Source organism: Sapajus apella, unplaced genomic scaffold (assembly GCF_009761245.1).
Source record: "Sapajus apella isolate SASKATOON/1434 unplaced genomic scaffold, GSC_monkey_1.0 scaffold48, whole genome shotgun sequence".
In the NCBI taxonomy this organism is placed as follows: domain Eukaryota; kingdom Metazoa; phylum Chordata; class Mammalia; order Primates; family Cebidae; genus Sapajus; species Sapajus apella.
Window position 1 is genome coordinate 6,181,262 of NW_022436988.1, and position 14,785 is coordinate 6,196,046.

Below are 14,785 nucleotides of genomic sequence, written 5' to 3' on the forward strand. Positions count from 1 at the left end.
CTCCTGCCTCAGTCTTCCGAGTAGCTAGGACCACGGGTGCGCACCACCACGCCTAATTTTGTATTTTTAGTAGAGACAGGGTTTTGCCATGTTGGCCATGCTGGTCTCGAACTCCTGACCTCAAGTGATCCACCCACCTCAGCCTCCCAAAGTGCTGGGATTACAGGCATGAGCCACCATGCCTGGACCCTAAATTATTTTTCTAAGCCTCAGTTTTCTGTTCTATAAAACTGAGACAATGATAGGTGTACATTATATAATACTCATAGAATTGTGAGAATTACACAGAGTGAAAAACATAGGCTGGGTATGGTGGCTCACGCCTGTAATCCCAGCACTTTGGGAGGCCGAGGTGGGCAGATCATCAGACTCTATCCCAAAAAAACCAAACCAACACAAAAGAAAACAAAAAACCATAAAGATACTCCAAGAATGTTATGAAGTTGTCAGAAGAAAAAAAAAAACCATAAAGAATTCAGCAGAGTCTTTGGCCAGGTAGACTTCTCAATGTATGAACATGATTTTTCTTACTACCTTTTAGGCCACTAGAGCTACTGCTTTGCTCCAAGGAGTAGTAAGCAATCTGCTTTTTTTTTTTTTTGAGATGGAGTCTCCCTCTGTCACCCATGCTGGCATGTAGTGGTGCAATCTCGGTTCAAGAGATTCTCCTGACTCAGCCTCTTGAGTAGCTGGGACTACAGATGCACGCCACCACGCCCGGCTAAGTTTTTGTACTTTTAGTACAAAACTTGGGTTTCATCATGTTAGTCAGGCTGTTCTCAAACTCCTGACCTCAGCTGATCCGCCTGGCTCGGCCTCAGAAAGTGCTGGGATTACAGGCATGTGCCACCACACCCGGCCACAATCTGCTCCTAATTACCCTGCAAAAATCCCAGGAGACTCTCAACTCCAGGGAGAACCTGACTGCTCTGCAGCCTCTTCCCACCTCCCTCACACACCTGGGCGGGTGGACTGTCATATCGTCATCCATCCCTCACAACCCCCATGTTAGAGAGATGTCTATAAGGAAGACCAATATATTTCAGAGCAGCATACCTGGAAAAATGCAAACCCTGGGGTGTCATCAATCCAAAGTTACCAGGGAAAAGGGGAAAGGCAAATGCTGAAGCTGTTCCTGAACAGTTCTTGGATTTCAGATACAGAAAATACTTACTAAAAGCATCTACTGCCTTTGTCAGATTGTTCTGGGCAGACCTGAAAACACAAAATAAAATAAAGTATTTTTCCTTTTGAAAAAAAAAAAAAAAAAAAAGAACAGAACAAAAATATGATCACATTTTCATTTAAGTCTGTAAAAACCCTGTCTTCTACCACGTCTGAAGTACATTTCCAGTGACCCGAAAGCTCCTAGCCTCAGGTGTCCCTTCATGGCCGCGCCCTCGCCCCAGGTGTTTAAAGTCCCACCTGGGAGCCTCTCTATTAACTATGGAAGACGATTCTGTCAGATTACACTTATTGTACGTGTTTATGCACATCTTTCTCAGTAATACTTCAGGCAGTACAGAAGTACCCTTTATCCTGTTGCTTTTGTTTTTTATTTTTTTTGAGATAGGGTCTCTTCCGTCTCCCAGGCTGGAGTGCAGTGATGTGATCTTGGCTCACTGCCATCCCCACCTCATAGGCTCAAGCGATCCTCCCACTAGCAATCCTCCCACCTCAGCCTTCTGAGTAGCTGGGATTCTGTAATCCCACCACACCTGGCTAATTTTCTGTAGTTTTGGTAGAAGTAGGGGCCTCACCATGTTGCCCAGGCTGGTCTTGAACTCCTAAGCTCAAGTGACCCACCTGCCTCAGCATCCCAAAGTACTGAGATTACAGGTATGAGCCACCACACCCGACCTATCCTGTTACCTACAAACTAGAAATAATCTGTAAGTACTCGATTTTCCACCACCCTTACATGAAAAAGCTCTTTGGCATTAAAACTCATCAGAGACTTTTGTTGTTACTGTCTGCATCCTGAGAGGTGGTGGCTTTGGATGTGGATCATGAAGGCTTTCTTGAAGTTAGCTTTCATTCATGTCCTTGCTGCTATGACTGTTTGGGTATTGAGAACCAAGAGACTTTAGCAGGTACTGAACTCTCAGTTGGCTTCACATCAAAATTCAAGCACTGATGGGCGATGACTGCTATGTGCTTTCTGATGAGGTGTTTTTGGGAACTAGATATCCTGTAACCAACGTGTGACAGGATTTTTTTTTTTTTTTTCTTGAGACGGAGTTTCACTCATGTTACCCAGGCTGGAGTGCAATGGCGCGATCTCGGCTCACCGCAACCTCCGCCTCCTGGATTCAGGCAATTCTCCTGCCTCAGCCTCCTGAGTAGCTGGGATTACAGGCACGCACCACCATGCCCAGCTAATTTTTTGTATTTTTAGTAGAGACGGGGTTTCACCATGTTGACCAGGATGGTCTCGATCTCTTGACCTCGTGATCCACCCGCCTCGGCCTCCCAAAGTGCTGGGATTACAGGCTTGAGCCACCGCGCCCAGCTGGTGACAGGATTTTTATATGTTGTATGTTTTTATACCAACAGTGGCATCAAATCTCAGGTTTTAAAAGGGAAGGTTATTTTTCAATCTATACTAATATTTACCTCAGGAACATTTCCAAGGTAAGGATTCATATCTATCTCCTGCCCTGCTAAGAGAGGTGGGTTTTCATCGCAACCTGCAAATTCATTTATCCATACAAGGCAGGTCAAATCACTGGCTTGGGCAGGGCATCCCAACACTTTGGGAGCCTGAGGCAGGCTGATCACTTGAGGGCAGACTACTTGAGATCAGGAGTTTGAGACCAGCCTGGCCAACACGGTGAAACCCCGTCTCTACTAAAAATATTTTAAAAATTAGCTGGGTGTGGTGGTACACCCCTGTAATCCCTGCTACTCAGGAGGCTGAGACATGAGAATTGCTTGAATCTGGGAGGCGGAGGTTGCAGTGATTTGACATCTGGCCACTGCACTCCTGCCTGGGCGAGACTCCATCTCAGGAAAAAAAAAAAAAAAAAAAATCCCTGACTTTTCCAGCTTACCAAGACTACTGCTGAAACACTATAGATGCTTGAAATCATGTTCCAAAGCTTAAAACATATTTTTCTTATTCATCTACCAAGACTGATGAAGTCAAGGAAGTACCTAACATTAGATCACTGTACATCCTATGCCTCATTTTCTCTGCAATGGGAAACGGAAGTGAGCTATATAATGTGATATACGGAGCAACTGCAGCTATCTGAGGACTGAGCAACAACATGCCTAAGCTACAACAATCCTGGCGACGGCAGACTTCTTATTGATATCGTATGCTTTTATTCATCTGCAATGTTAATAAAGCAGACTTTTCCTTTCATGATTCCTTTTGAGAAATAAGTTTTTAATTATACTAGAATCATATTCAATAAAACTCTGCAGAACCATGAATGCCCTCCTTGTGACAAGGCTGGGACACACAATGATCTACTGGTTGAAACAAGGGCTTTAAAGTCAGAGGCCTGGCTTTGCCACTAATTAGTTATGTGATTTTAGACAAGTGACGTCATTTCTCCAAGTATTTCCTCATTCAAAAAAAAAAAATTATTCTACTTATACCCTCAACAGCTTCTAATCACACTAAGAAGAGAATGCAAACTTCCTTACCTTGGCTTACATAATCTGACCCTGCCTACTGCATCCACTTCCTTCTTGGAGTCCAGAACACACCACACCCTTCCCACTGCCTGGCTTTGGCCAAGGCCACCCGCTGACCTTCATGTCTCACTAGGCAGGTCTCAGGGAGCCACCCTACTCTCCACCCCACTGTCCCCCTTTCAGTCTTCCTAACATTCAATTTGCCATTTTCTTACATGTGTACTGTCTACCACTCCTTCTAAAATTAAGTTCCGTAAGAATAGGGACTTATCTGTCTTGTTCACTCCTATATTTCTCAGGCATAGAAGAGGGCTGCCACAAGTCAGTGCTATTTGTAGAACAAAGACACAGAACCTCCAAATTTAGGAGATGATTCAGGAAGAGAGAATGCTACAAAGGCTGAGCAGTATTTCTAGAAGTGTGCCTGCTCAAGTTACAGAACCCCTCATCCACCTCCCCAAACTGGCAGTTTCTTGAAAACAGGGATGGGTGGCATTCGTCCTCTAGGACCAACACCAAACATGTGCTGATGGAATGGGGCACCGTTTTTGTTGAATTTGTGGTATGCATCTTCACAGATTCCTCCTCCAATAACTACTGGTTTGTGCTTTAAAACAAAATGTTTCACCATGTTGCCTGGGCTGGTCTTAAACTCCTGAGCTCAAATAATCCACCTGCCTTGGCCTCCTAAAGTGTTAGAATTACAGGTGTGAGCTACTGTGCCTGGTCCCAGCCACAGATGTTCCTAATGGGGCCTACCTAGAATGATGAATCCTTCTCAGAAGGTTTACAATTTACTTTGCCTAGACCTGAGGAATCATAATCTATGGCAGCTTTCCCCATGAAATATATTCTTAAATAATAAGACTTGAAAGTTGAAATTAGCCATGCTTGGGAGCACAAACCTGTAATCCCAGCTACTGAGGAGGCTGAGGCAAGAGAATCTCTTGAACCCAGGAGGCAGAGGTTGCAGTGAGCCCAGATCACACCACTGCATTCCAGCCTGGGTGACAGAGCAAAAATTCAACTCAAAAAAAAAAAAAAAAAAAAAAAGTTGAAAGCTACAGAACAAATGTTGTGTTAGGAGGCATGAAAACAACATTCATCTCCTTGTACACCTCCAACAAAGCAGTTGACTGGCTAGGTACATTGTCAAATGAGCAGTAATATTTTGAGAGTCTTTTCTTCTGAGCAGTAGGTCTCAACAGTAGGCTTAAAATATTCACTAAACCAGGCCAGCCATGGTAGCTCACTCCTGTAATCCCAGCACTTTGGGAGGCTGAGGTGGGCAGATTGCCTGAGGTCAAGAGTTTGAGACCAGCCTGCCTAACATGGTAAAACCCTATCTCTACTAAAAACACAAAAATTAGCTGGGCATGGTGGTGCACATCTGTAGTCCCAGAGCTACTTGGGAGGTTGAGGCAGGAGAATAGCCTGAACCCAGAAAGTGGAGGTTGCACTGAGCTGAGATCACACCAACACACTCCAGCCTGGGCAACAGGGTAAGACTCTGTGTGTGTGTGTCTCTCTCTCTCTCTCTCTCTCTCTCTCTCTCTTTCAATAAATAATGCTGTAAACAAATGTGCTTCCAACCAGGCTTTGTCATTCCATTTCTAGAGACCAGGCAGAGTAGCTTTAGCATGATTCTTAAGGGCCACAGGATTTCTGGAATGGTAAACAAGCATTGGCTTCAACTTAAAGTCATTAGCTGCATTTACCCTTAACAAGAGTCGGCCTGTTCTTTGAAGGTTTGAAGCCAGGCATTAACTTCTCTCTAACTATAAAATTCCTAGATGGCATCTTCTAATGTAAGACTGTTTGGTCTACATTGAAAACCTGTTGTTTAGTGCAGCTACCTTTGTCCATTATAATAGCCAGATCTTCTGGATAACTTGCTGCAGCTTCTCCATCAGCACTTGCTGTTTCACCTTGCACTTTTATGTCATGGAGATGGTTTCTTCCCTTGATCCTCATAAACCAGCTTCTGCTAGCTTCAAATTTTTCTTCTAAAGATTCCTCACATCTCTCAGCCTTCACAGAATTGAAGAGAGGACCTTGCTGTGGATTAGGCTTCAGAGAATGTTGTGGCTGGTTTATCTTCTATCCAAACCACTAAAACTTTCTCTATCAGCAATAAGGCTGTTTCACTTTCTTATCATTCATATGTTCCCTGGAGTAGTAGCTCTTTTGACTTCCTTCAAAAACCTCTCCTTTGCCGGGCGTGGTGGCTCAAGCCTGTAATCCCAGCACTTTGGGAGGCTGAGGCGGGTGGATCACGAGGTCAAGAGATCGAGACCATCCTGGTCAACATGGTGAAACCCCGTCTCTACTAAAAAAATACAAAAAATCAGCTGGGCATGGTGGCACGTGCCTGTAATCCCAGCTACTCAGGAGGCTGAGGCAGGAGAATTGCCTGAACCCAGGAGGCGGAGGTTGCGGTGAGCCGAGATCGAGCCATTGCACTCCAGCCTGGGTAACATGAGTGAAACTCCGTCTTTAAAAAAAAAAAAAAAAAAAAAAACAAAAAAAACTTCTCCTTTGCATTCACAACTTGGCTGTTTGGCACAAGAGGCATAGGTTTTGCCTATCTTGGCTTTCTACACGTCTTCCTTGCTAAGCTTAGTCATTTCTTGATTAGTCATTAGCCGGGCGTGGTGGCAGGCGCCTGCAATCCCAGCTACTTGAGAGGCTGAGGCAGGGGAATTGCTTGAACCCGGGAGGCAGAGGTTGCAGTGAGTTGAGATTGGGCCACTGCTCTCTAGCCTGGGTGACAGAGCAAGACTCCATCTCTAAATAAGTAAATAAATAAATAGTGAGGGACATGCATCTTGTCCTTTCACTTTAACGCATAGAGGCCATTGCAGGGTCATTAATTGGCCTAATGTTAATATTGTGTCTCAGGAGGAGAGGGTGAGAGATAGGGGAATGGCCTGCAGTGGAACCATCAAAACACACACAACATTTATCAATTAAGTTCACCACCTTATATGGATGCGGTTTGTGGTGCCCCAAAACAATTGTAATCAGTAATCAAAGATTAGTGATCACAGATCACCATGACAGATATTATAAGAATGAAAAAGTTTGAAGTATTATGAGAATTACCAAAGTGTGAACAGAGAGCCACAAAGCACATGTTGTTGGAAAAGTGGCAGCGACAGACTCGCTCAATGCAGGGCGGCCACAAGACTTCAATTTGTACAAAACCCAGGATCTGTGAAGCACATTAAAGAGCAAGAAGGCGGGGCATGGCAGCATATCCAGACCAAAGCACTGCCTCATTTCTGCTTTAAACAAACTTACTGCAAATCCTGGGCATCTAAAGCTCCTATGACTGAAGAATTTTAGGCCCTTTCTGGATTGCAAAGTCAGCATGAGATGCTCAATGCAAAAGTTTTAACAATAGAAAAAATGCTGTAAGGCAATCTCTACAATTTATCAATTCACAAACAAAGCAAAACAAGTGTGGCAGAGATTAACTTCTCCTCTCTCCTTCCTCAAATCTGAATGATACTGCAGATCGCTTACCTGCCATGCTTACACATTGTCACTGAAATGTGCTTAGGTAATTTTCAGAAAACACAGGGCGATATACTCATTCTCCCATTTGGACTACTCTGGGGAAAACCACCTGTGTAAGTTAGTTCAAGAGCTGGATGCTGTAAGCAACAGCCTAGTTATAACCAAGGTTCATCTGTGACAACCATCACTAGCCCTGCCACTCACCCATACCACAAGAACAGGAAAACTTTACAGCTGGATCACAGAAACAGTAACCAAAATCAACACTGCTTTCTATTTCCTTGCCCATGAAAACATATAGATTGAGTGAGAAAGCTGAGGCCTAGAGACATGATAGGGATTTCTGCCATTGTCCAGGGTCACACACACATAGCAGTGGCAAGGCCAGGAATAGACTCAAATCCCCTGTGCACCTTTTTACCACCTCCCTTCCTCTGGTAACCTTTTTTCTTCCTCCCTTGCAGTTCGTCCTTTATTTTCTTCCTTTTCTTGCCTGTGGTAACCTACAGAGAGTACTGGCTATCAGTTAGGGCTAAATAGGTTGGTAGTCTCTACACTAGATCTACTCAAAATCTATTTTAAAATAAAATGGAATGTTTCCAACATCTTACTCGTTGACTTCCATGTCCTGATCATCAGAAGATTCATCTTCTCCTAGGATATTTTCAGCATCTGGTTTCCGAATGAGAAAGAACAGAACTGTCCCCACAAGGCTAATCACTGTTAGGGCAATAAATACCGTTCTTCGGTCACTCTCTAAGGAGAGAAAAGAAGAAACTAGATAGTATCAACCAAACAATTCCAGAATTAGTGTCAGAGTACAAGGGTTGCTTATAACTGTCAACACACTTTCTTGTTACATTTTCACTTTAATCCATCAGTCAAAACTCAGGACAAGGAGATAAACGGGATACCTTCACCTTTGCCTTTCAGTTAGAGAAACATGAATAAGCCAAAGAAAAATAGCACAAGAGCTTAATCGCCTTCTTTTAATCAAAGAAGGGTGCGGACAAAACAACTAACAACTGGGCATTCAAGTCCTCTGACAACTGGACACTCACACTCAGCACACCTGTACACTGGCGCACAGCATAACCTTCCCTTACACTTTGGATGCCACTTACAGCTTAGGCATAAACTACAACCTAGTTTAATAATATAAATCAAGGAAAAGGCTTATGAAAAGCTAAAGTCTGAGAGAACTTGAGGTGTCAGGGCTCATGAGAACAATGCTTGAATAAAGCAATAATGAGTATTTCTGTATAACTCCTATTATGCTTTGAACATATCTGAATAAAGCAAAGCAAATAAAACAAACCTGATATCTGAGTTTTCCCTTGCCAGGCAAAACATATGTAGAGATTTCCAAAGAACAAGCTGGGGGAAGAAAACGGAGGATAAGATGTTGGGAAATTATTTTATTATTTAAGGTTTTTAAAAAATAATTATTCCCATTATTTGTTGCAAGACAGAGAGAAAAACACAATTTTTCTTTTTGAGACGGAGTCTCCCTCTGTCGCCCAGGCTGGAGTGCAGTGGCGTGATCTTGGCTCACTACAACCTCTGTATTCTGGTTTCAAGAGATTCTCCTGCCTCAGCCTCCCCAGTAGCTGGGATTACAGGTGCCCACCACCACACCAGGCTAATATTTGTAGTTTTAGTAGAGACGGGGTTTCACCATGTTAGTCAGGCTGGTCTCAAACTCCTGTGTTCATGATCCACATGCCTCGGTCTCCCAAAGTGCTGGGATTACAAGTGTGAGTCCCCGTGCCCAGCAGGACGTCATTTTTAAAGTATCTACCTGTGCTGGGTCGTTTAAAAGTATCAACTCATCTGGACTCTGATAAACTTAACTGACCCAGATGGAATTCAGTCTCCTTCCATGTGACAGTAACCTGATTCAGAGGCACCCTTCAGAGAAGACTTGACTCACTTTGAAACATGTGATTTATTGCAACTCTGGAAATGACTCCCTGGAAACAAGCTTAAGCTAAATTGTAAAGAATCTATTTCTAAAAATCCATGATTTAATTATCTGCATCTAATCAAATACTTTCTTTAGCACACTTTCCTAGACAAAGAATCATCCACTTACACTAGAGTTTCTTAATATACAACCCCTTAAAATGCAACATTTGCATTTGTTAAGCCTTGTCAAGGCCAAAATTTGAGGCATGATTCATGAGGGTAATTCCTCAGGAAAGATTCCTGAAATCCAACAGTCAAGAGCAGAATGGCTGGTTTTGCTTTCTTCTTAAGAAAATGTTAATGCTATATTCAGTATTGGTATAAATAGTCCTGGGTAGCTAGTGAGCCACCATGCCCAGTTGTAATTCTATAAAATTTTGAATCATATCACATTCAACTAGAACTTAAGTAATGTAACATGGAAGATCCAAATTGTCAACCAAAGACCTAAAAAATGGCATGACAAAAACAAAATCAAAGGAAAGACTGAACTTCAAAAAGATAATTACCTAGACTGCAGGAGCGCCCAGAAAATCCCACTGTTTCTCCCAATGGTGTGCTCATCGGAATTTATTGTCAGGCAGTTTCCTTGTGCTGTCCAGAGCACTAAAATTCAAACCAAAAGTTTATCAAGGGAAAGACATTCACTTAGCGTTACATACTAAACACACAAATGATACCTTTAGGCCCCAGAAAAGAAAACAGAGAAGTTAAAAATCAAAACACTTACCAGCAGCTGCAATTCCAATGAAAACAGAGGCTGTGTAGAAGGACCATGGGAAAGGCTGGATAAAAACGGCAATGTACATGCTAAAATATAACAGGTCAAGGTATTATAGTCAAACGATACCTGAAATAGAATGCCAATTATGCCTTCTAGGAATCAGTTCTGAGATTCTCTTCTTTTAAAACTCAACCTGCAAAGGATCGCTCCAGTTTTGAAAACAGGGACACAACTTTCTCATTTCTTAATCAATTAATTTTTTTGAAACAGGGTCTCTACATGGCCTAGACTGGAGTGCAGTGGCACCATCACAGCTCACTGCAACCTCCACCTCCCAGGCTCAAGTCATCCTCCCACCTCAGCCTCGAAAGTAGCTGGGACTACAGGCATGTGCCACCACACCCGGCTAATTTTTTCTATTTTTGGTAGAGACAGGGTTTCACCATATTGCCCAGGCTGGTCTCGAACCCCTGGGCTCAAGCGATCCTCCACTCAAGCGATACCTCGGCCTCCCAAAGTGTTGCGATTTACAGGTGTGAGCCACTGAGCCTGGCCCGTAATTTATCATTTCAAATTTGTAAAATCAAGACATTTGACAGGTTTGCAGTGTCCTTTGCCAAAAGCTTAGCACATTATGGAACTACAGTTCTAGAGTTCAGCGAAACATTTAGTTATTTCAGACATGATTTTGAATCCCCACTTATCTTCAGTCTACTGACAGAAAGTAAGATTATTTCATGGAATGTTCTTTTCAACCCTCATGGAAAGAGTCTTTTGGATACTATTTTTATTAACAGTAAAACAAAAGCAGATACACATACATACTATCACATTAGCATCTGATATCTCTGAGCAACAAGTACTGAGCCAGAAGTCCTCAAATCCCACCTATATTCTATTCGGCTCAAGCCTATAAATTATTGTGAAAAATTTACTATCTACTTGAAAGATCCTGAAAAGTGTTCTAATTAAATAAGTCAAAGATGACACTACTCACCTGTAAAATAAACCACTGGCAAACATAGAGAGTTGAGGTCCTACAATGGCCACCACTGACGGTGTAATCAAATTTGAGGCAGAGAACACTCCATAGATAATTGCCATGCTGCACACATAATACACAAATGAAAAAAAAAAAAAAAAAAAAAAAAAAGAGAACAAAGCCCTTGTATGCTGTGTCACTTTTTAAAAAAATTTATTTATTTTTTTATCGCATTTTAGGCTTTGGGGTACATGTGAAGAACATGCAAGATTTTGCAGAGGTACACACATCGCAGTGTGATTTGCTGCCTTCCTCCCCATCACCTATATCTGGCATTTCTCCACATGCTATTTCTCCCCAACTCCCCATCCCCCACTGTCCCTCCCCTATTTCCCCCCGACAGACCGCTGTGTCACTTTTTAAAATCCATTTGTGTTTATAGATTTTACAATAAACAGTCATATTCTTTAGTCAGAATTTATAATAATTATATCACTAAACTCAACACCATATAAAAGTTTTCATTTCTAAAAAACATTGAAGTCCCATCAGTGGTGTCTTAAGATCAGTTTGTCTACAGCAATACGTTTTTTATGGACTGCTAAGTCATAACTACAGGCACTGCGCCAAGTACTTATACATGCTTTCTGTTTTAATCCTAACAGCTCTAGGAAGAAGATATTGCTATTATCCTCATGTTAGAGAAAAGGAAAAGGAAATACAGTGGGGTTAAGTAATTTGCCAAAAGTCCGCCTGAGTGGCTGGTAAATGTCAAGCCAGGGCTGCATGACTCCAGAGGCCCTAGTCCACCAATCTCCTCTACAAACTTAGCCTACAACTCCTGGCAGCTCCATGACATTTCTCTGCTATAAATAACAAGCGCAGAGTTACGACTTGCTTAAGCCAGAATTTATTTAACACAACCTAACGGTCTCACTTGAACATCACTCAGTTACTATTGACCGAGCCCTAGTACATTGTCTTGTACAAAGTGTGACTAAAACTATTTCAAGGGCCCTGACTGAATTCATTTACTAGGCACTATTCATAAATCCAAAGTAAATTATTCTTTGGCTTTTATGAATCTCTCAAGTATCAAAGGTCTTTTTCTTTTTGTATTTATTCTTTAGAATACACATAAAGACAAAGCAGTACAAAAAGCTGTGCCTCAAATGTTATATACAAGGCTTAGGATAGGTAATGAAGAACCAAGTAAGAGTTATGGGTTTGTGGGGGTGGATGGGGGTGTCATGATCCAACCTCTAACTCTAGAGAAATAAACCTGTTTCTATAGCTCAGTGTAGACATTCCACGATATATATTTCAAAACATGCTGTACACAATAAATACACGCAATTTTCATTTGTCAATTAAAAAAATCTAACTTTAAAAAAGAAAAACCTATTTGTGTTTCTATACGTATACATATTACATTCTCAGCTCCAATCACAAGGCTCTAGTGACTTGTGAAGGTCTTTTCTTTTTTTTTTTTTTTTTTTTTAGATGGAGTCTTGCTTTGTTGCCCACACTGGAGTGCAGTGGCGCAATCTCAGCTTACTGCAACCTCCACCTCCTGAGTTCAAACAATTCTCTTGCCTCAGCCTCCAGAGTAGCTGGGATTACAGGCATGCACCATCACACCTAATTTTTTTGTATTTTTAGCAGAGACAGGATTTCACCATATTGGCCATGCTAGTCTGGAACTCCCGATCTTGGGATCCACCCGCCTTGGCCTCCCAAAGTGCTGGGATTACAGGCGCCAGCCACTGCCCCTGGCCTCAGGTCATTTTACCCATCTGTAAAATTGGGACTAAACACTTCACCAAAAATCTAAAAGTTCCCAACATATTAATCGTCATGAAATTACAAACACAGAAGGACCAAATGTTTCAAGAATCACAACACGTTCTGCTCAGGACAGGGCAATTCTACCCATAACGATAGTAGGCTGCTTCTTCAATGCCATGCACAAGTGCCTTACAGGCATTTTCTGTGCTAGGAAATTGGGCTCAAGAATCACAACACGTTCTGCTCAGGACAGGGCAATTCTACCCATAACGATAGTAGGCTGCTTCTTCAATGCCATGCACAGGTGCCTTACAGGCATTTTCTGTGCTAGGAAATTGGGCTCATGGCAACACTTGCCTAAGTTAACAATGGAACACTTTGTAAAATGAGGATTTCAAATCTAGTGTCTAATTCCACAGAAAACATCAACTCATCAGCTTTATTTTATTATGTTCTCCCAGTCTAGGTACTGAGAAGAGAAAATGCAATCACCACTAATTCAGTCACAATATTCTATGGCTGGTGATTCTGACGGGATTTAAGCAACTACTGTTAAATATAAAGCAAAACTAATCATGCAGTACGATACCTGGTATATCCACTGCCGTGAAAATCTGTGCTATTTAAGCTCCTGATGACAGTTTGCTGTGTGGAAGATAAAACCAATCAACGAAAACGTTTTGCAGTCTCCCTCCCCCCACCTTGGGAAGTGTGACTCCCAAGTACTCAAAATGCAAATAAAGTAAAAGTTCATAATGCTCTATATTTAATACTGAAGTCCATTATGAGAAAAGAAAAAAGACAACAGAATTGGAGAAGGCAAACCAATGACAGGGAGAGGGGGAGGAAAAGCAGCTGTAACTACGCCTTGGGTTTCCTCCCTTAACCATCCAAGTACTAAGGAACAGCTTCATACAGACAAGAAATAAAGTAACTAGGTCAACATCCAAACCCCTAATCAAATCAGGTAAACGGTAATGCTTAACTCCACCCCCCCCCCATATAGGAGGAATATCTGACGTAAAAAATCAAACCTAATTTTAAAAAATGAGGCAGCCTGGGTGGGAAAAATAAAAGATGCAATTTAAGCGCGCCACTAGATATAATTAACGTTTATTATCATTTCTGGAATGCATTATGCTGGGCACTTCAAAGGAAGGAGGACAGGTTCCAACTCACCGCCACATTTCCACAAGTTTGAAAGGCAGTGAACATAAACATAAAGGCAACTCCTAAAATAATGATGTTGAAAAGCTTTTTAGATTCCGGGGACATTGTGGCTCAGCTCCGCCGGAGGTCAGCAGCAGCCCAGGGCAGTCAGCTCTCGTCGGGGCGAAGCCACTGACAATCCTGGGGAAAGATATGAGGTGGTGAGCGGAGAAGGCAGATGCCGGAGCCAGCAGCCAAGCTGTCAACTTCCAGTTCATGAATCAGAATCCCGGGTTTAGGGCGAAGTTCTCCCCACCGGCATTTAGGACATTCCGAAGATCCGATTTGAGTACGGAAGAGCACAACCCTCGGAGAAGCGCCAAGAATGTAGCCGCTCCAGGTTGAGGGGGCCGCGAAGGGGATTAAGGGGCCAAGAGGGAGCCACAGCAGCCCAGCCCGCGCAGCCCCGCCCTCCCCGCCTGATTCACCGCGGTCAGGCGACCCGGTCACCTGACCGCAGCCGCGGCGCCGGCCGCTCGGCCCGCTGGGAAACGTAGTCCCGGGTGGCCCACCAGGAGCAGGTGCTCCGCAGACACGCCCCACCGCCAGGGCGCAGAGCTGGCCGAGCTCGCTGGCTCTGGCGCAAGTGGGTGAGGAAGCGGACCGTGGAGAAGAGCAATCGGGAACTATTGGAGGGGGCCGAGAGACGACGCAGCGGAGTCTGAGGAGGCCGGGGTCACAAGGAGAGGGAAATAGGGGCAGAAGCACCCTTCTGACAGAGGCAGGGCTGAGGGCTGGGGGCTGAGCAGAAAAGCTGCGTGGACTCGGCGTATTGGAATGAAAAGAAGGCGGGCCCTAGAGGGGGAGCACCTCCTCTTCCTCCTGCCCGAGCGCGGTCGTCCGGCCTCCCAGGCGGAAACAGCGTTTCGCGGGCTTTCCAACTGCCCGCTAATTCCGCTCCCCCTCCCTCCAGCAGTGACTCCGCGCTTTTTGGCCCGCCCGCC

General features: G+C 43.4%; 1 protein-coding gene and 1 long non-coding RNA gene across 6 annotated transcripts in view; both read right to left on the reverse strand.

Moving 5' to 3' along the window:
• The window catches only part of MFSD11 (major facilitator superfamily domain containing 11), a 35,396-nt gene extending 20,628 nt beyond the window's left edge, over positions 1-14,768 (reverse strand). The window contains exons 1-9 of one of the 5 annotated variants that reach the window (XM_032241551.1): positions 14,292-14,768; positions 13,812-13,982; positions 13,222-13,277; positions 10,860-10,967; positions 9,869-9,948; positions 9,648-9,744; positions 8,489-8,547; positions 7,782-7,926; positions 1,175-1,215 (exon numbers count right to left, since the gene is read on the reverse strand). In XM_032241551.1, coding sequence (XP_032097442.1) covers positions 1,175-1,215; positions 7,782-7,926; positions 8,489-8,547; positions 9,648-9,744; positions 9,869-9,948; positions 10,860-10,967; positions 13,222-13,277; positions 13,812-13,907 — 682 coding nt within the window. In that variant the 5' untranslated portion in view covers positions 13,908-13,982; positions 14,292-14,768. Of the gene's footprint in view, positions 1-1,174; positions 1,216-7,781; positions 7,927-8,488; positions 8,548-9,647; positions 9,745-9,868; positions 9,989-10,859; positions 10,968-13,221; positions 13,278-13,811 lie in introns of all 5 variants that reach the window. The other 4 variants (XM_032241550.1, XM_032241554.1, XM_032241552.1 and 1 more) reach the window with 4 other exon arrangements.
• Positions 5,212-7,775, reverse strand: LOC116525605. Its single transcript, XR_004257751.1, has 2 exons — positions 6,180-7,775; positions 5,212-5,853 (listed from the first exon to the last, which is right to left on the reverse strand). It is a non-coding gene; the product is annotated as an uncharacterized LOC116525605 (long non-coding RNA).
• Positions 14,769-14,785: the final 17 nt, after the last annotated feature.